Here is a 24,858-nt window from a genome sequence, read left to right on the forward strand (position 1 = left end):
TCTTCCTGAACAGCGAGGTCCAGCACACATACCCCTAAGGCCAGCACTACATCTGACACACCAACAAGACCGCATCCATCCGCAGCTCCATCCTGTGGCCTTGCAGGCTGCTGGACTGGTCACTCCATGACCCATCGCTGTCCTTGTCACTTCCCAGCTCAGGACCCTGTTGCTTTAGGGTCAGGTCCAAACTGACCAGCTGGTCAGTTTCCTCAGCTGACCCGTCTCCTGCTCTCTACCTTGTCCTCACTTTTCATGTTGAGACTGCCGTCTGCCCCAGTCCTGCCAGGCCTCCAGCAGGCCTGCGAATGTGCTGGGCTCCCCCACCCCAGACCTCTGCTTTTGCTGTCCCCTCTGCTTGGAGTGCCCTTTCTGCCCCGGCCCATGCCGGTGGCCCTTTGTGGTTTATATCACCAGCCTCAGCAGGCTCCTCCCCAGCCCCCAGCCCTGTGCCCCCCACACCCACACTTCCCTGCTCCTTTTTTGCTGGTCAGTCCCACGCCTCTCCTTTGCTCAGCCACATGACCGCCACTTAGTAGCCTCTGGGAGGGTGGGGAGAATGCGATTGCTCGATAGTGAATAGGTGACATCCGTCACCACACACGCGCACACACACACACGCACTCACAAGCTCTCACACGCACTGATTCTCACACATGTGCTTCTCAGAGGCTGCCACTCTTTCTGCTCTTGTACTGTCTGGGAGGCCTCAGGCTGAGTGCTCAGACGTGGGAGATTTCTCTGGAATACAAATGAGGGTTGCTTAAGACCCAAGTGTCTGCTGATGGGAGAGCTCAGCTCTCCCAAGGGGCCGTTTCAGAAAAGTTAGGAAAGAAGGAGTGAGGAAATGCCCTCACACACTAGGACTGAATCCAGGAGAAACAGAGACCGCAGGGAACCGCAGCCTCAGAGGACAGCTTTGCTTGGGCTGGTGGTTGGTGCCTGTCGCCAACGCGCAGCTGTCCACGGCCCATCAGGGTGTGCCTCCTGCTGGCCTCCCTCCCTCACCTGTGGCGGGCATGGATCTCGCTGGCTTGCAGGCGACTGGGGTGCGTGCAGTGACCGTGCCGTGGGTGTGCTCTGAGGACAGCATTCCCTGGCTCCTCTGTTTGAATGTCTCCGGGCCTGGGGGGCATCTGGCTCCATTCAGGGAGCTAACAGCTCTGTTTTTGGTTTGTTCCTCACATCACAGAATCAAATAATCTAGAACTTAAGAGGCAGAAAGGATGTTATAATTGAGTTATTCTAGCCCACGCATCTTACAGATGGGAAACTGAGATACAGATAACTTAAGTGACTTTCAGAAACACACATAAAGTGAATGGCAGTTCTCGGACTTGTAACCCAAGTTTCTTGACTCTGCATTTGTTTCAACTGGCACAGTGCCCTAGGACCCATGTGTTGGGGTTAAGTTAGCCAGGTGCAGCTGGGCTGTGAAAAAGATTATCTGACAGTGACGGGCAGGCAGAAGCCTTGGCTGACTGTCAGGGACTGTTACGTAGGTTGCACACTGCACAATCCAGTGGTAGGCTTTGTGAATGGCATCTTGGGTAACTAGGCTTGATGGTCCTGTCGCAGCGCACAGTGGATGCTGCTGCAACCTTCTTTTGGCTCTTGAGAGCCCACCTCCAAGGTTTACCTGCATGCATCTCCAACTCCGACCCCGTGCCAGCCTGGCCGCCTGGCACATTCTGTTGCACCCAGGCCTAGTGTGGATTTCCCAGGACTGTCTGTGGCATGTGGTTTTCTGTAAGCTGTAATCAACAGGCAGGTGTTCTGGGAGGTGCCAGGAAGGCTTTGCCTGGGGGATGTTCGGTTGGCCTTGGTTGATGACAAGTTAATCAGCAGGGGTTAGTTTCACGGTTGCAGTGGTCTGCCAAGAGAGTTCATTACTTGTCCTTCCGAGAAAGCATTGCTTAGCCTGCCTGCCCCTGCCCCCACCCCTATCCGCATGTGACCTGACCTCCCATGGAGAGGCTTTGCTTTCTGCGGAACCACCCTTTCTGCCTTCAAAAGTGCAACTGCTCTTGACACTGTTGTATCTGTTAGTCCTCCCCCTGCAGGGGCCACTCCTTCATTCAGCAGCTGCCCTGGGAGCCCTCCTGTACATAAGTGCAGTGCTGGCCCTGACACGCTTTTCCCTCTGTGCCACACGGACCCTCCTCACAGAGGTCCTGTGGACTGTGGCCTTCAGTTATGTCACATATTTACTGTCCTAAGGGGTGTGTGTCTTCCATTTGCTTACATCCGTCTTGCTTCAGGGCTGGGAAGAGATGCAGAGCTCTGGTCCAGCTGTGGCTTTGAGAGAACAAGCAACCAGTGAGGACCGTGGGTTGGGAGGAACAGTGGAGATGGAGCTGCAATCTCAGCTCTGCCACGCTCCCTTGCGACCCTGGCCTCACTGCCACTTCCTTTTCCCTTTCCGAAAAGATGGGAGGTGGACGAAGGGTCCATCTGGGTTTTGCTAGTTCTGACCTTCTGTGCCTTTCCGTCTGGGAAAGGAAATTGTAAACTAGACCTACTATTTTTTCTTGGATGCTCTACCTCGTGCTGACCCCAGATGGAGCACGCCCGGCCTCCCTGGACTGTCAGGCTGGCGGCCTCGCCTTGGGTAGCGAACATGAGAAAGGCTTCCCTTTCTCCTGAAATGCTGCTGAGCAACCCTGGCCCTAGTTAGAGTTGAGATGCTTTTCATTTCACCAGGCCTTCCATGCCTTGGGTCTTTGACTGGAGGGCTGTGGAGCCAGAGGCCCTGGGTTCGGACCCCGTCTTGGCCACTGCTGGCAGGGAGAGCCCTGGCCACCCGCTAGGTGCTCTGAGCCCTACTTTGTTTTCTTTTTTCTTTTTCTTTTATTTTGAGACAGGGTCTCACTGTAATACCCAGGCTGAGTGCAATGACGTGATTACAGCTCACTGGAGCCCCGAACTTCCTGACTCAAATGATTCTCCCACCTCAGCCTCCTGAGTAGGTGCACACCACCACACCTGGCTAATTTTTAATTTTTTGTAGATACAGGGTCTCGCTATATTGCCCAGGCTGGTCTTGAACTCTCAGACTCAAGCAGTCCACTTGCCTTGGCCTCACAGAGTACTGAAATTAGAGTCGTGAGCCACTGCACCTGGCCGGGCCTAGTTTCTTTGATTGTCAAATGGAGCTGCTAACGGGATCTACATAGGGTTGTTTTGAGGGGAAATGTGTCCATTCCTGCAAGGTGTATAGGTCTGTGACCTGTGCTTGGTGAGCATGTTTATGACTCACCCTGGAATCTTGGCAGGACCCCCGTCAAGATGCCAAGGCTTCAGGAACCAGAGACTTCCAGGGTTTCACTTGGCGCTGGGTACGGAGGAGCTGGTGGAAAGGCCAGGCCTTGTGGCCCTCAGCTGGGCCTGGCTGTGCTCTCAGGAGGAGTCAAGGGAGTGAGATTGTGCTAAGTGAGCCCAGGATCACTTCCTTTCCCATGAAAGCCCCTAGGAGTACTTTTAACAGCCATAAGGAAGTAATTTCAGTTCTTCTGTCTAGGGGGGAATCACTGGTGTTAATGGGGTGGCCGAGTGTTAACTGAACACACAGGCCCTGATGCAGTGGATCCTCGGGTCGGCCGGGAAGTTTCCTCTGGGCGTGGCACGCTGCATTTGCCTTGGTGCCGACCCATAGCTCCCTCTGGAGCGAGGTGGTGGTCAGGATTCAAGAATCCTGTTGGGTTCAGTACGGGAGGCTGTTGTCATCCCCAGTGATGCTGCTGTGGCCATGGGGGAGGTGACGGAATTGTGCCCCCTCTAATGCTTGGTCTGTTCCACGTGCAAAGCTGGAGTCCCAAGAAGCAAACTCCAGGCAGGCCCATGCTGGCATTCAGGCCTGTGCTTGCCGTTGTTTTGTTTGTTTGTTTGTTTCCTGAGACAGATTCTTGCTCTGTCACCCAGGCTGGAGTGCAGTGGCACAATCTCAGCTCACTGCAACCTCTGCCTCCCAGGTTCAAGCGATTCTCTAGCCTTAGCCTCCTGAGTAGCTGGGATTACAGGCACCCACCACCATGCCCGGCTAATTTTTGTATTTCTAGTAGAGATGGGGTTTCACCGTGTTGGCCAGGCTGGTCTTGAACTGGCTGGTTTTGAACTCCCGACCTTGTGATACTCCCGCGTCAGCCTCCCAAAGTGGTGGGATTACAGGCATGAGCCACCGTGCCCAGCCTTTTATTATTATTATTATTATTATTATTATTAGATGGAGTCTCATTTTATCGCTCAGGCTGGAGTGGAGTGGTGCGATCTTGGCTCACTGCAACTTCCCATGTTCAAGTAAGTGATTCTCCTGCCTCAGCCTCCTGAGTAGCTGGGATTACAGGCGTGCACCACCACACCCGGCAATTTTTGTATTTTTGTAGGGGATTTTCCTGTGTTGGCCAGGCTGGTTTCAAACTCCTGACCTCAGGTGATCCACCTGCCTCAGCCTCCCAAAGTGCTGGGATTACAGGCGCGAGCCACCGCGAGCCACTGTGATATGTCGAGTTCATTAGTGCTCAGCTTTCAGGTGCTCCCTAGCCTTTCTGGGGATTCACAGCGGTTCAGTCACAGAACCCGTGTTTCTGTAGGTGACCAGGTGCACCGCAGTGGTCTGGGGTTTGACATGGGAACGGCTGATTTTGAATCCTGGCAAAGCCCCCTAGCTGGTTGTGTTTGACCTTGAGCCAGTCACACTGCCTCTCAGAGACTTGGTTTCTTTATTTATAAAATGGGAATAAAAACAGAGGCGTTTGCTCTGTAAACCATGGCGCTGCTCTGAGAATCAAATGCAATATTTTGTGTAACTGCCTGTGTTGAACCAGAGAAGTGCCACACTTGTATACTGTGGTGGATCGTTATGATCATGATTTAAAACATCCATACCTGAGGAGCCAAACCTTGGGGTCTTTTGTATTTTCATTTCAATGTATACACCCAAGAGAAGTGAAAACGTACGTTCACACAAAAATTTATACACGTATATTCACAGCGGCATTGTTCGTAACAGCCAAAAAGTGGAAACAACCCAAATTCCATCCAGTGATGAACGGACAAACAAAAGACGCTACACCCACACCGTGAAGCAGACCGAAGCACTGCCGCACACAAGCATGCATTTTAAAACACCGTGTGAGCAAAAGGAGCCAGTCACGAAGGACCACATGTCTCATGGCTTCGCCTAAAGGAAATGTCCAGAATAGGCAGATCTACCCAGATAGAAAGTAGACGTGTGGTTGCCAGAGGCTAGGACTTGGGGCTGAGAGTGAAAGGGAATGGGATTTCCTTCTGACAGGATGAAAACGTTCTAAAATTGAGCTGATCGTTTGCACAACCCTGTTGATATTCCAAAAACCCTTGCTTTGGGGTAAATTGCATAGTGTGTGAATGATATCTCAATCAGGCTGTTTTTAATAAAAATCCTATGAGGTAGGAAGAAGTACGATCTCCATTTACAGGTGAGGCCCAGGCTCACAATGAGGAAGTCCCAGTTAACCGGGCCTGGCGGCCTCCAGCTCCCTGGCATGCAGCCCCTTCTTGCCATCAACACTTACTCTACAGAGAAGGGAGCTGAGGCCCAGCAAGGAGGAGGGGTTTCCAGGCTCTGTGTGGGGCCTTTTCTTCCCTTGCAGCCTCCCTACCCACTGGAGGAGAGATTTCCTAAGCAAAGTGTGGAGCAGGACCTTCCCAGCCCTGCCATGGAGGTTACCCTGTGCCCGCTCGGCACTCAGGCCATGCAGCCCAGTGGGCAGAATTTCAGCCCCTGGGTCCTGAGTGAAGGAAGGAGCAAGCTGTTAGGATGGGCAGGGCAGAGCCCGGGACTTTGTCTCTGACCAAAACCACTCAGAGTCTCAGGGTCCTGAGAAAAATGGGGAGAAGCCCTGCCACCCTCACTGTGCTGTGGGGGACCCCCAAATATGGGAAAGTGCTACAAGACCTGTCAGGACTTGCTTTGCGTGTGGCTGTCCCTGCTGGCTTAGGGGGTCAGTCCGGCCCCTGGGCCTCTGGCAGGCGGGCCACGCACAGCCTCTCCTCAGAGCACAGGCCTAGGGCAGATGGGGGCCGGAACTCACAGAGGTTTCCAGTTTCCATGATGTCCACTTCATCTGTTTCTTTTTCTGTCTTGCACTTTTGGGGTCACATTTAAGAAACTGTTGTTTAATCCAAGGTCACGAAGATTTATGACTGTGTTTTCTTCTAAAAGTTTTATAGTTTGGGCCTTTACCTAATAGGGTTTTTATATTGAAAGAAGCAGTGCTTTTGAAAACCCTTTTGTCCAGTGTCCAGCAGTGTGCATATAGCAAGTCCCAGGTAAGTGGCCACTGCCTTTATTTTTAAATGATTACTGATTATGATCATTTTTATTTATTATTATTATCCTTACTATACTTAATCTCTCGTTGTTTTTCCCATCTGGGTAGCTGGCTCTTGTTTCTTCTTGAAAGATAGTGTTGGTGTTTGAATCCATTTCTGGCACACCTAGGGGTGCAGGGTAGAAGGGGAAGATCTGGTTACCTGCCTCCCATTTCCCCCCAGACTTTGTGTTATGGGAAATTAAAAATATTTGAGAAGAGAGAATGCCACAACGTGCTCCCAGGTACCACTTCCCAGCCTCATGCGTCAGCAGCTGCAGCCACTCTCATTTCATCCGTCCCTCACTGACTTCTGTCCCTGCCCCCAACCCAGATTGTTTTGAAACATATCCCAGATTCCTATGTAATCTGTAAGTCCTTTTTGAGTTGCATCTCTGAAAAATGAATGCCCTGGAAGGTCACTGCCTGGAGCCTTGGCCGCCAGTGGGGTTGGAGGTGGGAGGTTGCGTTGCACCCTGGCATCAACAGGAGGGTGGGCATGGGCCAGAACCACAGCCCCCTTCCATGGGCATGGCTGGCTTCCCTGGGGTCAGCTGCACAGGGCAAGGCAGGGTGAGCCGAGACCTTGTGTCGGGTTTGGCCCTAGGAGCCCAGGTGTTGCAGGGTAATGAGAATCCTTTCATTTTTGTGTCTACAAACTCCTTTTGCATCCGTGATCTCCACGATGCCCACAGCAGCTACCTCGGGTAGGCTTTATTCAGAGTGGACCTTGCCCAGGACGAGTCAGCGTCAGAGGCAGAATCTGAACTCAGGACTCTGACAGCATTTTCCATTAGAAGGAGCAAATCCCTGTGTCTCACCCCCTGCTCATTTCCTGCCTGTGAGGATGGAGGAGGAAAGAGTATCTCTGACGTTCATCTCATTCTGCTCAGATTCTCAGTGACAGCTTAGCAAAGGGCCGGTTGTCCCTGTTGGCATCATTCCATGGGCTTGGGGCCTCTAAAAAGCCTGAGGGAGCTTGTGCTGTGGGCGGGCACCATGATGCTCTGCCCTAGGTGTGTTCCAGCCCTCATCCTGGCGGGGGCTGAATGTCTGCCTAGAGCCAGGCTGCCCTTGTTGGCTCCAGGATCGCGCTCTTGGTGTCCTTCAGCCAGCAGGCCCTGCGAGGGAACATGTGCTTACCATTTGGCATGGAGACGGCTGTGCCTTTCTTCCTCTGAGTGGTGATAAAGTGGTACAGGGTGCTCACCCGCCCAGCAGATTGGTAATTCTAAGAGACCTGTGAAAAATGCACGAGGCCCTCAGTATAATAGATAAGCTGGAAAGCTTGGCACGAAGTCCACTTGTGGATAGCGAGGCGACTGGGAAAACTCTTTGTCCTCTCTGTCCCCATCCTAGAAGAGATCGTGTTTAGGAGGAATTCTTCTGTTCATGCCGATGCTTTCATGCCCGGTCAAAAGCTTGTTGGCGCCTGCTTGTCAGATGTTTTCCCCTTTGGTTTCATGCAGCCTCTTTCCTCATGAGTTTGGCTTAACTTCATGTCTTAATGAATCTGAGTTCTCTCTTTAAAGGTCACTGTCCTAACGCATAAACATGGAATCAGAATCGCCCTCATTTATTCAGAACTGAGCGGAGACTGTTCTCGGGACTTTGAGGGGGAGGAAGGAGCATGTCTGTGTTCTAAGCAGCCTCAGTTGCTGAGGGAGAATTGGCTCATCCCATCCACGTGCTCGGCTGTTGGCCCCCTTTTGGAAGGAAGGCAGCAAATGCGTGGGTGGCCCTCCCGTTACCTGGAATGCCTCTAGCTAGTGGTCTGTCCTGTTCTAGAACAGCTCTCCTGTGTAGCCTTCAGGTTTACCTTTACAAATACACTCTTCATTTACTCAGTCTGTTTACACCCTTAGAACTAGAGGCCATCTTTACAGAGACCCTAAGGGCATCTGCAGTACTCTTCATGTCACAGATGTGGAGACTGAGATGCCGAGAAGCCAAGTGACTTGCCAACGGTGACTCTGAAAGGTGATGACACCGGGCACCTGGGTTTCTTGACTCCTAGTCACATAGCCTTCCCACTACACCAGGCTTCTTCCTGGTGTGTTTAGGGTAGGGGAGTGAGGACAGCCAACTGCCTTTAGCTCATAACCGAGGACATGAACTTGCTGGCCAGGACTATAGATCTGGTGGGGTGAAGCGGAGAAGGCTTTTGATCATCCAGGTATCTGCTGCACCCCACATAATGCCCAGAGCACTGTCAGTGATGTGAAGTCTCTTGAGTGGATGACCTTTTAATATTGACATTTCTTTTTCTTTCTTTCTTTTTTTTGGAGACAGGGTCTCACTCTGTTGCTCAGGCTGGAGTGCAGTGGCATCATTGTACATTGCTGCAACCTCAGTCTCCTGGGCCTGAGTGATCCTCCCACCTCAGCCTCCCAAGTACCTGGGACCACGGACTTGTGCCACTGCACCCAGCTATTAATGTTGTGCTGTGAATATGATTTCATACATATGTGTGAGTCTCGGCGGGGAGGGCCTCATGAGTGACCTGCTCTCGTGGAAGCATGGACTGCGTTTGAAAGGACAGGCTCTGATGACGGAATGGTGCCGAGAGGGGTAGTTGCCCATGGAGAGCCCCCAAGTGAGATGAGGGATCAGGTGCAGGCACTTGGGTGAGGCTGAGACTGTCAGGTGAGAGGCACTGGGCATGGCTGCTTGGCCCCAGGGCAGCTCTGCTAAAACCTTCCTTAAGGAGACTCTTCGGCTAGTCCCCACGCTCTGTGTGGGCGGCAGACGTGGGCTCTCCCGCATCAGTGCCTGGTCCACTGTCTACAGGCAGCAGGTTGGTGGCCAAGTGGCTTGCTGATGGCCGGAGGGAGCTGTGACGCTCCTGCCCCGCATCTAGGTCCTCGCACTTGTGTACAGGGAGAGGATGGCTAAGGGGTGAGGACAGTCACAGGCGTGAGGACTGGAACGCGAGGCCTCCCCTAGGTTACGCCAGCCCTCCCCTAGGTTACGCCAGCCGCCGCTGAAGTCTTTAAACCTTCAGACCGAAAGACGGAAAGGAGCCCAGGGCCAGACACTCTGCCGCGAAATCCAAGGAGAGACCGATTTCAGAGCAGAAGTGGGAATATGAGTCTCTGGTTTTTGTGTTAAAAGTGGCTTAACAAGTGGTCACTAGGACCAAAATAAGTTCACTGAAGAAAAGTAATTCCAAATGGCGATTTCCTTCTGTCCATAAGATTCACTAGGACGGCAGCACTGGGGTGCGTTTCCCTGGCTGTGCAGGCCTCACTGACAGGCTGCAGAATGGTGAACGGAGGGCAGGGGCTGGCTGGGCGGAGGAATCACGCTGGTGTGTCCGTTTCCTTGGACTGTCGTAACCAAGTATCACAAACTGGGAGGCCTAACACTACGGGAATCTCCCAGCCCTGGGGGCCAACGGCTCCAGTCAGGGCGTCAGCAGTGGCTCCCTCCAGAGGCCCCGAGGGCGAAGCTTCCCTGCCCCTCTCCCGGCTCCTGGTGGGGGTGGGCACCCTCCGCCCCTCCTCGGCTTGTAGGTGCGTCACTGCAGTTGTCTGTCTCCACACGGCCTCCTGCCTGTGTCTGTGTTCAGATTTCTCTCCTAAGAAATCCAGCCAGGGGATTGGGGCCCACCCACATGCGGCATGACCTTGTCCTAACTCCATTCCATCCACAAAGACCCTGTTTCCTTATCAATAAGGCCACATTCACAAGTGCTGAAGGGTTAGGACTTGAGCGTATATTTGGGGGACACAATTCAACCCGCAGCAGCTGGTTGAGGCCTTCTTTAGGCCAGCTTTTTCCCCGAGACCCCCCTCTCATCACACCAGCATTCCAGTTTTGTCCTTAGAATCATGGAGGTTGAGAACAAGGGTGGGCTCCTTTGCTGTGTCAGCTCGGGTTGGTCTGGCCCACCAGGGTGGTGTGGGATTCTGCCTGTTATTTTATTGAGTTCTGTTCTGGACAACAGTGTCTTCCCCGCATGTAAGGGTTATTCCCCTAAGAAGATAGTAAGTTCCTTAGAGACTGGTTTTTGTCACAGTTTCTCTTGCATTTCCTTCGTGCCTACCCCAAAGCTAGCAGGTATGGAGGTGCAGTACTTGAGGAGTGCTGGGTGGCCAGTGCCCACCTTGTGGCATGTTTCTCTCCGCCACACCTTCCCACAGACGGTCTGATGACTCCTGGCCTCATCCCACTCCCCCGGCCCTGCCTCAGAGTCCCTATCAGTGTGGGCACGGGGCCGCCACTCCCAGAGGAGCCAGCGCCTGGAGTGGATCTGCTTCCGGGTGAGGTTTTGTCCGGAGTCAGGCGGCCTGCCCTGAGCCTGGTTGAGGTTTCCTCGCTGTCTTCCGCGTGGCGCTCTATTTCTGAGTTTGGCCTGGTCAGGCCTCTGTCTCAGATCTCAGGGTGACTGCTTGCAATGCCCCAGTGCTGGAATGCACCACCCTCCACCAAAGCCAGGGCTGGAGGGTAGGACAGGATGGATGTGCAGAGGGCACGAGGGGTGAAATGCTACCTGGCCCTTCCCCTGCTCTAACCAGAGCAGCCTGCTTCCCTTTCAGGAGTACATCGATGCCCACCCTGAGACCATCGTCCTGGACCCGCTGCCTGCCATCAGAACCCTGCTCGACCGCTCCAAGTCCTACGAGCTCATCCGGAAGATTGAGGCCTACATGGAAGGTAGGGACATGTGTGGCACCGCATCCGTGGCAGGCGGCCATCTTTGTGGTCACAAAGTGGCCACGGCCTGAGGTGTGGAGAGAGAGGGGTCTTGTCTTTTTAAGCACTTTGGGGCAGGAAGCATTTGAATTCCATGGGGCAGTCATTCTGGGCAGGTCCTTGCGTTCTCCTGTGACCAGCAGTGAGGAAATGAAAGCCTCAGGGTGCTCTTGCGGAAAGGGGTTCTGAGGGTTTTGTTTTGTTATGTTGAACCCATGGGTGACATTGAAGTGTCCCGGTAACACAGTGGCTGGAGAGCAGCAGTGTGTGCAGACAGCGCAGCGGCAGGCAGGCGAGTGGAGTTATGTAACTGGGCAGAGGACACAAACAGAAACTGAAGGCCTTAAATCAAACACGTGGAGATGTAATGTGGCTGCTGGACCTCACGGGTCCACTCTGTTCTGGAGGGCAGGGGCCTCCCTCTTCACTGCAGCACCTCCCCTGCCAACTGCAGGCTCCTGTCCCTGAGGACTCACCCCGACCCCTCCCCACCCCTGGGGCAGGCAGAGCCAGAGAACTCAAGGCTGCACTCTCAGGGGGTTTATGTGAGAAAGACTTTGTGGAGAGACTCCTGTTAACAGTAACCTTCTAGTTCACTGCTTGGTCCAAGTGTGCCCTACTGAGAGCTCTTGTTTAATTTTAAGGAAAAGTGCTTGGCCTGGACCCTCAGGCTTTGTGAGGATTTATCCTGGGGTCAAGGAGGCAGCCCCTGCTCCCTGCCCTACAGACCATGATTGAGGCCTAACCTGGCTGCTATGAACGCTGACCTGGATGGTGACTTGGCCTTGGGCATAATTTCCTGTGATGGTGACTGGTGGGACCAGTGGGTACCTTTTGGCTCACAGCTCCAGAGGCAGACCATCTGCATGGGAGTCTGAGACCACCATTTATTGGGTATGTGTTGTGTTCCTGCCTTTGGGTTAGGCCCTCTCCTTGTATTCTCCCTTTTGGTACACTTAGAAGTGGGCATGATAAGCCTTCCCATTTTACAGATGAATCCCAGAGGCTCTGAGAGGTTAGCAGATGTGCCACGTCACACAGCATTCAGGTGGCTGGGCTAGCATCCAGCCAGGTCTCTCTGACTCAGGCTCCCTGGCCCCTACTCCTGAGCTTGATGGCCAGAGGGCCCTGGATCTAGAAGAACCTGAAATGGGTACCACTGAGGACCCTGGCCTGGAGAATGGGTGAGTCCTTGGTTCCCTCTCGAAGGAATGTGCCCTGCAGAAGAGCTGGCTGCTGGATCTGGCTGTCCTGGAAGGGCTCCTGAGGCTTCTTTCCCTGAATGCCTGACACATCAGTGGGCGCAGAGAATGGGGGTTTTGTCCTGGTGCCCCCTGTGCACAGGCTTTCTTAGCACACGCCAGCAACCTTTATTTGCTGGGCCTGGAGTGATTGGCCTCTGCTGTGCACTTCCCCTCCCTTTGCACTGTCTTCCTGGAGCCATCCAGAATCCCAGATGGGAAGAAAGGGCTGTACATTCCCTTCTGGGTTCACCTTCATCTCAGTCTGCCATGGGTGAAGGTTTGGTCAAATGTTGGGAGAGGGAGTCAGCCTCCTTCCAGAAGGTATGCTTGTTGGACACTGCCTGTGTGAAGAGCAGAAGGCTGTATTAGAACATGAGAAAGCCCAGTGAGTGGAAGAAGGTGGCAGACCAGCAGCCACATCTCATGTCCCGGACACGTCCATTTGAAGAGTGACACGTTTGGATGGGATTCAAGACAGTGCTGCTGAAGGGCCTTTTGGAGCCAAAGGCACAGGCTCTGGAGGGAGGCAGCCTGTGTGTGAGTCCCAGTCTGGGCTCTTGTTAGCCACGTAGTCTCAGTCAAATCAATCATTTGAGTTCTGCTGGTGTTCTGGAAGATGTGGGTGATACCTGGTTCAGCCATGGGGTCAGGGTCAGGATACCCAGGGTTGATGTCTGCAGAGCACTTAGCATGGGACTGGCCCGTTGGGTCACCCGGGAACAGCAACTGCTCCAGCTGCTCCCACCATGATGGCAGGACCCCAGCATCCTAATTGAGTCTTCACATGCTAGATTTTTAGGAGTAGAAGACCAGGGCTTTGGGATCAGGAGTGAGCCTGGGCCCGGGGTATGAGCGTGTATGCTGTGTTCAGGGAGCAGGAACCCAGTGATGATGAGGTGGACCGTAGGAAGTCACACGCCGAGAGGCAGGCCCAGGAGGTACCTCCATTGCCCACTTGCCTGGCTCGGAATTGGGCCTCTCGTGGAGGCAGTTAGGACTCAGGTCAGGAATTTTAAGCAGGGTGTGTCCTAGTTCATTGGGAGATTAGAAAGTTCAGGAGCTGCCCGTAAGGGGGAGAGCTGTGGGTGTTCCAGGAGAGGGCCCAGTCCCCAACAGGTCCAGAGAGAGAGCTGTTGACCAAACCCTAACACACGCTTGGTTCTAGATCAGCAGGAAATGTAGGGTGGGTGGGCCATGAATGTTGCACCCTGGGTTTTCCTTATGATGCACCCCGTGCCTGGGCTCGTATTCTTCCAGGAGGGTGGTCAGAGGCTGGGACTTCCTGGAGCCCTTTCCTGACTCCCAGTGGCTGTCCATTCACCCGCACTGCTGGGTGGGTCCCTGCTGCATGCCCCCACAAGCTGCAGAGGCGGAGAGCCTTCCTGAGAAGCACACCCTGGGCCCCCCTCCTCCACTCCCTGCTGTTCCTGGAGGCACTCAGCCCTTTCAGGCACACTGTAAATGGCCATAATTACCCTTGAAGTTCCCTCAGATAATCACAGCAATCCAGTGACATGCTTTTGTGTTGGGAGAAGGGGCTTGGCGAGACTTCCTCTGGTTGTCACCCTCCCTGGCACTAAGGCTACTGTCTCTGTTTTCAGAGAATCTGGACAGCTGCAGGGAAAACAGAGCTGGTGGGGGATGGGTGGGCGCTTCAGGACTGCTAGGATCCTCATTGATGAGCAGGGGGAGGGAGATGACCAGAGCCCCTGCTTTGCGGTGGGGTTGGGCAGCTGGGCCATGGCACAAGGGGAGGCTCTCCCAGGAATAGCAGGCAGAGCCCTTGGATAAGGGTCTGTGCTTAGGTGGGCCATCTGTCTCCCTGCAGAGCATCAGCCATGGAGGGCCTCTCCCACCCCAGCTCTGCATCCAGGAGACAGATGAGGCCTGCTGCTGGGAGCTCCCAACCCCGCTGTCTCCGGGCAGCCTTTGTGAGGTCACTGCCTTCTCAGTTCCACATTTCCAGAGCTCATCCTTGTCTCATTCAGAGCCTGGAGGGGAAGCAGGGTCATTTCTCTGCCTCAGCTCTGGCAGCTTCAAACCCACCCACTTAGTATCAGTTAGCATTCAAATTACTTTAACAGCAGACCTAAAATAACAGTGGCTTAAATGTGACAGAACTTCCTTTCTCTCTGATGTAAAAGCCCAGAGTTAGGCCATCCAGCATGGGTGCAGGGGCTGGGACCCTGGCTCCTTCTAGCTCCTTATTCTTCTGTAGTCTGCCCATCTGGTCCTGGGTGATGGCTGTATTTCCAGCCCTCATATCCAAGATCTAGACATTAGGATGGAGAGGACGACTAAGAAAAAGGAAGCAAATGAGAAGAAGGCCTAGTTCTCTTTTAAGGAGGGGTTCTGGAAGCTACAGGACCAACACTGGCCAGAATTAGCCACATCCTAAGCTGCAAGGAAGTCGGGAAATTGAGTCCTTGTTCTGAGCAGCCACATGCCCAGCTAGAACTCAGGTTTTATCACCGTGGAAGAAGGGCTAGAATGAGTTTTAGGGGAGAACTAGCAGTCTTCCATGTTGTCACCTTCCAAAACATGGGTCCCTGCCTGAGGACCTACCTTTCCCATGGCTGATTGACCTTGGAATTTCTCCTCTGGCTGGGGCTTTGGCCTCAGTCTGTGACCTCGGCAGCAGTCTCCTCCCTGTAGCAACCAGCATCCTGGCTTGCAGAATGACCCACCCCAGCATGCCAGGGCTCCAACTTTACCTCATAGATGACTGCTTCTGGGAGGCAGCCGTGCCTATACCTACACCCACGTTCCTCCCCACACCCACACCCCCTAGGCAGAGGCACAGGCAGCAGTGAGCTTGGATTCAATTCAAACCAAGCACTTAATTCTTCCTAGAAATTAAGCATTCCCTGGTGCAGGCCTTGGGGAGGGAGGGAGGAGGCTGCAGTGACAAACATTGAATTTGCAGGCTCTTTCTCCCATCAGCAGCCCACTCTGCCACCCAGGGCCAGGGTCCAGAGATGGAAGCCCCGAGGCCAAGGCGTGGCTGTGCCACCCCAGGTTCAGCGATTCTGGGCAAGGCTCCAGCTGGCTCCTGAACTGGCTGAGAAGGCACCATGTGTGAGAAGGCACTTGGGCCGTAATTGCAAGGCGTGGGTTTGTGTCCCTGTCTGCAGGGACAGCAGGTCTCTGACCATTGGGCAACAGGCTGGAGAGGTCCTTGAAAGCCCTGACTGCTTTGGGGTGACGGGAGTCTCTCCTCTTCTCCTTTTCTTGAAGCTCTCACACATCTGCTCTGGGGGTGACAGATGGCCCGTTTGGGATCCCAGGCCTCCTGGGGACGGGGGTGCATACCACAGATTGAATGCTTCTGCCTGTGGTTTTATGAGAATTTAATCAGGGCTCATCTTAGAGGCCATTTGAAAGCTGGATTGAAACTGAGTAATGTAGATACCAAGCAAAGAGAAAGTAACATTCCTTAGAGCCTGGAGAAATAATTCCCCAAAAAGCTTCTGCCTTGGGGGTGGGTGTTTGTGATTGGTGGGGAGTTGCTCCCAGAGGCAGGAACTGACTGTCAACCCTCAGGGAGCTGCAGTGGGGTGGGGGCTTGGAGTCAAGGCCTCAGACCCTGCCCATTGCCCCCGCCCCCTCCCCCCGCATTGTGTGGCCTCTCTGAGCTGTGCGTCTGTCAGCGCTTAGGCAGGTGCTTAGCGTGCCAGGCGCTGGGTTAAATACTTTACAGATAGTAGCTAATTTAATCCACTTAATGACCCTATGAGGAAGGTTCTGTTATCACCTCCAATTTAGAGGTGAGGATACTGAGGGGCTTTGAGCTTAAGTTACATAAGGTCACAGAGCTACTGGGGGCAGATTTGGGATCAGAACCCACACAGTGTGGGTCTGTTCTTAGGCAGTGGTTCTCAAGCCCAGCCCCTCACCCCTGTGTGTACCCCTCCCACACCCCCAGCTCCCCTGTGGCTGATGAGAGAGGGACTGAGGCGAAGATAGGTAGGGTTGGGGCTGTGTGCCTGCAGGCAAGTTCTGCCCAGGCTCTCCTAGTGCTGGTGGCATGGCCATCGTCCCTGGGGGTGCCCTCTGGGGTCCAAGAAATGACACTTGAGGGCAGCCACACATCATGGCAGGAAAGAAGGACCTTGTCGCTGACGAGGCTTCCAATCTTAGCCCCTCGGGGGACCGGGCCAGTCACTCTCCCCTGAGTTGTTCGCTCATCTGGGAAGTGGGTTGCCAGTGCCTCGGTCGTGCTGAGTGGGCATCTCAGGTGGTGGCCCCACCCCAGATTGTGCAGAGCGACCTCTCGGTGTGTACCTGCCCATGCCTCCCCCAGTGTCAGCCTGCCCAGACCACGGGGCTGAGGTGAGGGGACAGCATGCCCCATGGAGGGGTCCGGAATGAGGGAGAACAGGGTGCCAGCGAGGTAGGGGCCTCTCGGGGGAGGCGCTTGGCTTGTAGTTCCCTTTCCTGGACTTAGGGGATGTGTGAAAGCACCACTGTTTTTGTTTTCACATAGGCTATTGCCGCCACCCAGGCTGAGACCCGCCCTTTGGGTGCAGGGGAGGCTCTGCAGAGCAGGATCGTGCTTGTGGCTCCCATGCCCCAGGGCAGCTGAGTGCCAGCTGCGGACCAGGCCGGGTAGGTGCCTCGCCGGCACGAGGTGGCAGCTGGGACCGAGGCCAGCCCTGGTCTGAGTCCACATGAGCCTCCTTCCTGGCACGTGCCGTGTGGAGGCCAGTGCCCTCCGCCAGTCCAGGAGTCGTGGGGTGAGGAGGAAATGGTGCCCCAGAGCATGTGGGACCAGGTCTGGCCTGTGAAGGTGGCTCCTCCTGTCCTTGAAGCTGCTCCTTCCCCCAGCTGCAGGGTTCCCCCTTTACAGATGGGGGTGTGGAACCTTCGAGAGGTTGTGGTAACTTAGTTGAGGTTTCAGAGCTGGTGCATCTTCAAGCTGAGCTCCATGTTGATGCCAAAGCTCACCCTGTTCCTTTACAGCAAACATCTATTTTACAGCTGATTCTCAGAATCCCTCCCATCTCCCTGCCCTTGGCTGACCCTTCCGTGTGGTCTGCTCCTGTCCCCTGGAGCCAGGGGCCGCCTGTGCAGCCATCCACACGTTCACATTCTAAGACGAGGCTGTGTCAGCCCCCAGGGACCCGGGAATCCTGGAAGCATCAGTCCTGCTGGCCAGGCTCTCAGTTGAGGCAGCAGAGGCCAGGAGATGTTCAGGGCAGGACAGGGCCTCAGGGAGCATGCCCCCAGGATCACCCTACCCCGTCCCCTTTTCTGCACCCCCACAGCCAAAGCCAGCTCCACATCAGGCCCACAGGCCTACTCGCGGCCCTTTCCTTGCCATCTCTTCCCTGGCCTAGTTGCAGCAGGGTGTTGGGGGGTCCCTGGAGAGTAATGAGAGCCTCCCCACTCTCCCTCTGGCAGCCTCACGCCTTTGTCCCACCAGGGCTGGGGGTTGTGCCTGGAGGACAGTGGCCCTGGAGCCTGGATCAGCTTTTTCTGGAGAGGTTGTCAGGTCCAGGCCTCCTAAGGGCCCTGGCAGAGATGAAACAGATGCTGGGTTCTCTCTCAATCTCCTCATTTCCGCAGCTGTGGCCCAGGGCAGTGGTCTGGAGGCTCCCAGGAGAGACTCACAGGAGTGAACTGAGCTCTCATGGAGGCTGGCTGGCACCCTGCAGGGGAGAGGCACCTTCATCTAGGGAAGAATGTTCCTGTCTGTTCACTCAGAGCTTAACCTTGCTGGGCCTTTAAGACCACGGCAGGGACCCATTCTCCAGCAAAACAAGAAGGCCCCTCCACCCGCAGAACCAACCCCTCCAGCGCCATCCAGCTCAGTGGCTTCTGTCCGAGATACCCCCGTTGGTCCAGGTGGGCCTGCCCCAGGCCTTCCTGCAGAGCTCTCTGAAAACGCCTGTCTCCTCTCGACCCACGGGCACCCCTCCTCTAGGAGGTACTCCCCCAGTGACATCACCTGGCTCTGAGCACTCTACTAGGGCACTGCCGCTGATCCTAGGCCAGTTGGTGAACAGACTGTTTGTCTCTGGGACTCTGGCTCTCACCCCAAATTCCTTTCCCCTGGCTGTGTTGACTAACTCCCTCCAGACTCTGCTCCCAGCAACCTTCTTCCCCCTCCTCACACTGAGTCTCCTGGCTCCTCTGGAATATAAGCAGGGCACATGGGTACTCAAAACCTCCTTGTTGGTCAGATTGATCAGAAAGTATCCAGTAGCAGCCATTTACACTTTAGTGTGAATTTATGGCTCACTTAGTGTTTTTCCAGCTGAAAGAGATCTTGAGTTCTCGAAACCCTACAAAAATTGCTCTTCTCCACATCCTCAACAATGAGAATAGAAGCCCCGAGTGGTTGCATGGTTGACTCAGGACCACTCGGCACCTTTCCGACTCTCAGTCCAGTGCTCTCTCCATGGGACCCACATCTCTGCAGGGGTCTTTTCAGAAGCAGTGCCATAATGAATCTAAAGTCAGACTGCCTGGGTTCAGAGCCTTTCCTGAACACCCAGCTGTGTGCATTTAGGCAAGTTATTTAACTGCATTGAGCCCCAGCTTTCCTGTCTGTAAAATGGGGAGGGAGATAATGTTGGGGCACCTTCCTCACAGGTTGTTGTAAGGATTCCTCAATCGGTGGGAGCTCTCCGGGCGGACGGTGCATTGTGAGTTTCGGACCACACCCTGTGTGCTGTGACCCTGTGAGTCCTGTGTTTCTGAACTTGCATTTAGTGCTAAAGGCAGCAGCCCCTGGCGCCCTGATGGTAGGCCTGCAGTGACCCCCATGAGACCAGACCCTGCCAGGCATTTGCTCCCCTCTGTCCATTCTGCCCAAACGCCCAGCCCCATGTTTGCAATTCTGTAGCCTAGGTTCAGTTCCCCAGACAAGAATGTCTTCAGGGTGACCCATCATGTAACACAAGTGGGCTTTTAAAAATCTCTTTATTGGCTACTAGATGATGTATTCTAGATTTATTGTAATAAAGTTCACATTGCACAGGTATGTTTAGTGTAATTTTTAAGAAATTTTGACAGAGTTGCAAAGATAGTACACAAAGTTCCCATATACCCTTTGCACAGCTTCCTCCAGTGTTAACATCCTGTGTGACCATGATTATCTAAACCAGGAAGACCACATTGATAACTATTCAGTAATTGAAAGGCCTAAATGAATTCCAATTTCCCCAGTTGTCCCACTAATACCCATCTTCTGGTCCAGGATCCAATCTTGCTGTTGCTCTCTGTGGTCTCCTGCTGTCTGGGATGGAGCCTCAGGTTTTGACCTTGACACTTTGGAAGAACCTCGACTGTTTATTTTGTGGAGTGTCCCTCAATTCGGGTTTATCTGGTGTTTTCGTGACTAGGTCAAGGTCGTACATTTTCAGCAGGAACACCACCCAGCAGTGCCAGTCCCTCCCTAGCGTGTCATATCAGGAGGCACATGAGGACAACGGTGTCTTCTGTCTGCTCAGCAGCAGTTATTTGGTTAAAGTCCACCAGGCTTCTCCACTCTACATTTCTATTTTTTCCTTTGTAGTTGGCAAGAACCTTCTAAGAGGATTCTTTGCAGACTGTCTCTCATACCTTTGCCCTTCTCTTGTAGCATCCATGGATGGGTCTTGCCATTGTTACTGTGGTATTTACCAAACAGTCATCATACAGAATTGTAGGAACTGTGTCCCAACCACCCCAGTTGCCCTGGAAAGTGACAAGATCCCCTTGCAGCTTTGCAGACATCCACAGGGCACCATGTGGCACCTTGTGGAGTGTCAGCATAATCTCATGTGTGAACAAAGGGAAAGGCAAAATAAGGAAAAGAGAAAAGTGTCAGATATGTTGGAGAATCAGGATTACATGTTTCTTTGCTACAGGACTTCTCAGAGCCTTAGTAATGTATTAATATGAATCTTTAGTCCAGGGGCCGTGTATTGAATTTCATCACCGATTGTAAGATGCACTGATACTTTATATTCTATAAAAAAGAAAAAATCCTAAGGAAGTTGTGAAATATCGATTATGAGACACATCTCAATTTCAGAGATGGAAAATATGGAAAACATGCCATAGAATCAGTGAAGTTCTGCAGAATTTAGCCTTTTCCATCCAATCAACTGTAGAGTCCCCTCCTGTCTTTGGCGCTTCTCTTAAGAGACTGTTGCACTCAACACACTCAGGAATGCCCTGACTGGGTGCCTCCTGGCCGCCCTTGCTTCCAGCGCTGCACAGGTCTGTTCTTGAGCTCCCTGTATTAGTGTGTGGGCCCTAATTGCTGGTGCTTCTTGAATCTGTTTAACTCCAGCCTCACTTCCCTGAGGCAGCCGCTGTTCATAGTTTGGAACTTATCCTTCTAGACCCTTCTTATTCATACATGTAGAGATATATGTGCACTTTTAATTTTATTTTTTCATTACAGTAGGCTCTGGTGCAATGTGTGCATTTTAGAAATAGGGTCATTTTACCCACGTCCTGATACAACTCTTTGTCCCCCCTGAGCATGTGTCTTGCTTGGCTTCTTCCCATGTCGGCCCATGAAGATGAGGGGGATCAGGTCTGCCCCTTTTGCTGGCAGCATAATATTTCCACACATGAATGAATGAATCCTAATTTATATCGGACCCATAAGGTCATTCCAGTCTTGTTTGGATTTTTGTTTTTAAAACGAACTGGGCTGCAGTAAACAGCTCCCTGCATATTTCTGTATAATTAATCCCTAGAAGTGGGATTTCTCAGCCAAAGATTATAAACATTCCTCACTTTGGCAGATCTCACTGGATTGCCCTTCAAAAAGTTTGAGCAAATTTCACTCCTGATGGCGCCAGTCTGCCTGGGGAAACCGTACCCAGCTCGTCTGATGTGTGTTTGTCATTATTGGCACAATAGAGTGTCCCATCGTGGATTCACTGGCTCCATTTGCATGTCTTCTATGAACGAATCTTTGCCTGTTGTTTGCCCATTTTTTTCAGTTGAGTTGTTGGTCTTGTTGATTACTTAGAGCCCTTTTTGTATGAAGAAAATTGTCCCATTGTTAAAAATTATGGATGGGGTCATCAATGTAAGCATCATCTTTGCTCTGGGGTCAAGCTAAGATGCTTTGCTTTTAGAATAGGTACTATCAGAAAGAGCCCTCCAAACATTTTTAAAATGTCTTGAAAGTAAAAAGGCTGCCATGTTTTGGGAGCGGGAGCTGGAGCTGAGCGGGGACAGTGAGCGTCTGCCTGGGCCCGGAAGGGGCTGTAAATCAGTGGGAGCAGCTGCCACAGAGTCTACCCACGTTTCCAGCTACCGCCGCCAGACTCAGACATCGGGCGCTGAAATGTCTGTCTCTGTCTGGGCCAGTGTCTGGCTCCTCTTTTCCTGGGCTTTGGACATTCTGGTTGCAAACAGCTCTCTGGTCACATAAGATGAAATGAGTCACTAGCTGAGTCAGGTGGTTTTGAGGAAACCTGCTCTTCCCCTGCCTGTGGCTTGCTGTATTGGGCTGTAACGTTGCACCTGTGGCATTTGTTGTCTTATCTTCCTATCCTCCAGTGTTTTCTATCCACAGCTTGCCTGTCACCAGGTAGCTAAGTGAGGATCTAGCTGCTAGCAGGGAGGTTGCAGCTGTGGCAAGGCCGTAGGGTCTCTTAGATGCCTTCAGAGAGCAGGGTAGGGGGTTGTAGCCACTGGCGAATTGCCCCCTCCTTCTCCCCAGTTACTCCAAATATCACAATTGCGTTTCCCCCTTGAAAGCTGATAGTAGCTGGATGTGTTACTTTCCCATTGCTGCATGACAGATGACAACAGACTGAGTGACTTATGACAGTACCTGTTTATTATCTCACAGGTGGGTGGGTCAGAAGCCCACATGGTGTGGTTGAGCTCTTGGCCCAGGGTGTCACAGGCTGAAATCAAGGTGTCCGCAGGGGCAGGTGCTCTTCTGGAGGCCCTGAGGAATCCACCTCCAAGCTAACTCTTGTTGGCAGAATCCAGTTCCTGGTGGCTGTAGGACTGAGGTTCCCACCCTTGCTGGCCAGCAGCTCCTACAGGTCCTGTGTTTCTTCTCACGATACCCCTCTACTTGCAAGGCAGCCACAGCTGGCCAGTCTCTTTGTGCTTTGAATCTCCAGCTTCCTCTTCAGAGAAGCAGCTCTGTGTGTGATGCCTTAAGAGTCACCCAGACCATCTCCCTGTTCTGAGGGCAGCAATGCAGCATACCCGAATCCCAGAGGAGAACCCATCCATCATGCATGCAGTCCTGGCGATCATGCAGGGTGTCACCCACCCACAGGGGGTCTTGGGGTCACCTTAGAGTCTGCCTGCCACACTGAGTAAATACAATGGTTTTTCCTTGCATACTTCTAAGTTCAATGGAATCTGATTGCTATCATTGCATCTCTCCAGGCCCTGTCACCTGTGCTGGGTGTCTTGGGGCTTGTCGCCCCTGCCCACTCCCTCTCCTGGGCGGCGTCTCTTGCCATACTGCCCCTGCACTCCACACTGCAGCCAAGCTGAACCCCAGGGGCACCCCTCTTCACCCTTGGCCTTTGTCCATGGTGTTCTGCCTGTCTGGAATACTCTTGGTCCCCACGACTAATTCCAACTTTGGGGTTTGGTTCAGGCCACCTCCTCCCAGAAGCCCTCTGTGCCACATACTCCCTTCCCTGTGTGGGTCTGAGTGCCTTCCTCCCTACCCACAGACCCTTTGCTGCCCTCATCACACATTCTTTCCACTGTTTCATCATTGTCTGCTGCCCACTCTCTTCCCCACCTGACCATGACAGCCTTGAGGACAGGGGCGAGTGTGTATTTGGGGACCATGAATCACCAGATCAGGGCCTGGAACATAGTACCTGCTCAATAAGTGTGCAAAGGAGGGAAGAACGTTTTCAAGAATCAGATATGTAAGAAACAGATGCACTGGGGGAGGCTCTGAGCAGAAATCCCACTCCCATGGGAGACAGGCCTGGGGCACGTGGGGTCATGGGCTCAGGGCCACAGGAAGGGGTGGTCCTGGTTGTCTGTGGGGCTCTTGCAGAGGTAGTATTTAGAGCAGCTCTGAAATAATGGACTCGATTAGAGGAAGGCAGGAACCATTTCAGGGAGAGAGCAGGATGTTTAGGAGAAATGGGGGCTATTGGTGCTGTAGGAGAGAGCCCCACACCAAGGCCCAGAGGGCCTCCAGGGCCAGTTTCTGCTTAGCCTGTGGGGGGGATAGGGAGGCCACTGGGAGGCTGCTGTGGCTTCAGGAAAAGATGCTGAGGGTGTGGTGAGGGTGGCGACTCTGGTCAGGAAGAGATGGGGTGGAGGCCAGAAATTGAGGGGGAACATTGGCAGGCATCAGGGCAGGCATTATTGTTTGGGATGATTTAAGGAGAAGGAAACACAGGACAAGCCATAACCACAATCTGTGGTGCCAGCTTCACAGGGCAGGACAGTGCTGGGGGGCTCCAAGGGTGGGCCAGGTGTCTCCATGGCGGCCAAGAAAAACTACAAGAGAGGTCAGGTGCGGTGACTCACGCCTATAATCCCAGCATTTTGGGAGGCGGGTGGATCACCTGAGGTCAAGAGTTCAAGGCCAGCCTGACCAATATGGTGAAACCCTATCTCTACTAAAAATACAAAAATTAGCTGGGCATGGTGGCGCATGCCTGTAGTCCCAGCTACTCGGGAGGCTGAGGCAGGAGAATTGCTTGAACCTGGGAGGTGAAGGTTGCAGTGAACCAAGATCACGCCACTGCACTCTAGCCTGGGCAACAGAGTGAGACTCCATCTCAAATAAAAAAAAAAACCTGTGAGAGAGGGACCCCTTGTAGGCCCCCAACAGTAATAAGTCCCCAGTCTGGGCCAAATCTGAGGGCTTCAGTGATAAAGATTCCATTTCAACAGGCAGAGATGAGAAGGGAGGGCATTCCGGTGGCAGGTACAACACAGACAAAGGCCAGGCAGGTAAGAAAGGCCAAGTTATCACCAGGAACAGAGATGGTCCCTCTTCATGAGAGCCTTTCTTGTTTCGGAGCATGGGGTGGTACAGGCCCCCTCCACCTGGCGTGGAGTAGACTTGTTGGCCTTGTCATAGGCCAGAGCCCTCCACCTTTCTCCCCTCCCCTCAAGCATTTAGATAAGTTTCTGTCATGGAGTTCACTCGGCTGCCTCAGGGCCTCTGGCTCAGCCAAGAGCACTGTCAGGGCTGGGTGATGTTGCCTTTGTGTTTTCTCTGGACTTGTTCTGGCAAGCCCCAGATCCAGCCTTGTATTCTAAACATGAGGATTCTGCATCAAAGCTGTGTGGTCTGCCCAGAGATGACCCAGATCTCAGCACTCCTCTAGGGCTGGTGTAGTCTGTTCTCACACTGCTATAAAAAACAACCTGGCCGGGCGCGGTGGCTCACGCCTGTAATCCCAGCCCTTTGGGAGGCCGAGGCGGGCGGATCATGAGGTCAGGTGATTGAGACCACCCTGGCTAACACAGTGAAACCCTGTCTCTACTAAAAATAAAAAAAAAAAATAGTTGGGCGTAGTGGCGGGCACCTGTAGTCCCAGCTACTTGGGAGGCTGAGGCAGGAGAATGGCGTGAACCCGGGAGGCGGAACTTACAGTGAGCTG

General features: G+C 53.3%; 1 protein-coding gene across 1 annotated transcript in view; it reads left to right on the forward strand.

Annotated features, from left to right (window-relative positions):
- The window catches only part of ITPK1 (inositol-tetrakisphosphate 1-kinase), a 179,191-nt gene that overhangs the window by 114,206 nt on the left and 40,127 nt on the right, over positions 1–24,858 (forward strand). Inside the window, exon 4 of the mRNA XM_011991748.1 lies at positions 10,892–11,009. Within this exon, the coding sequence (XP_011847138.1) occupies positions 10,892–11,009 (118 nt within the window). The remainder of the gene's footprint in view (positions 1–10,891; positions 11,010–24,858) is intronic.

This window comes from Mandrillus leucophaeus, unplaced genomic scaffold (assembly GCF_000951045.1).
Source record: "Mandrillus leucophaeus isolate KB7577 unplaced genomic scaffold, Mleu.le_1.0 Scaffold4, whole genome shotgun sequence".
Classification (NCBI taxonomy): Eukaryota; Metazoa; Chordata; class Mammalia; order Primates; family Cercopithecidae; genus Mandrillus; species Mandrillus leucophaeus.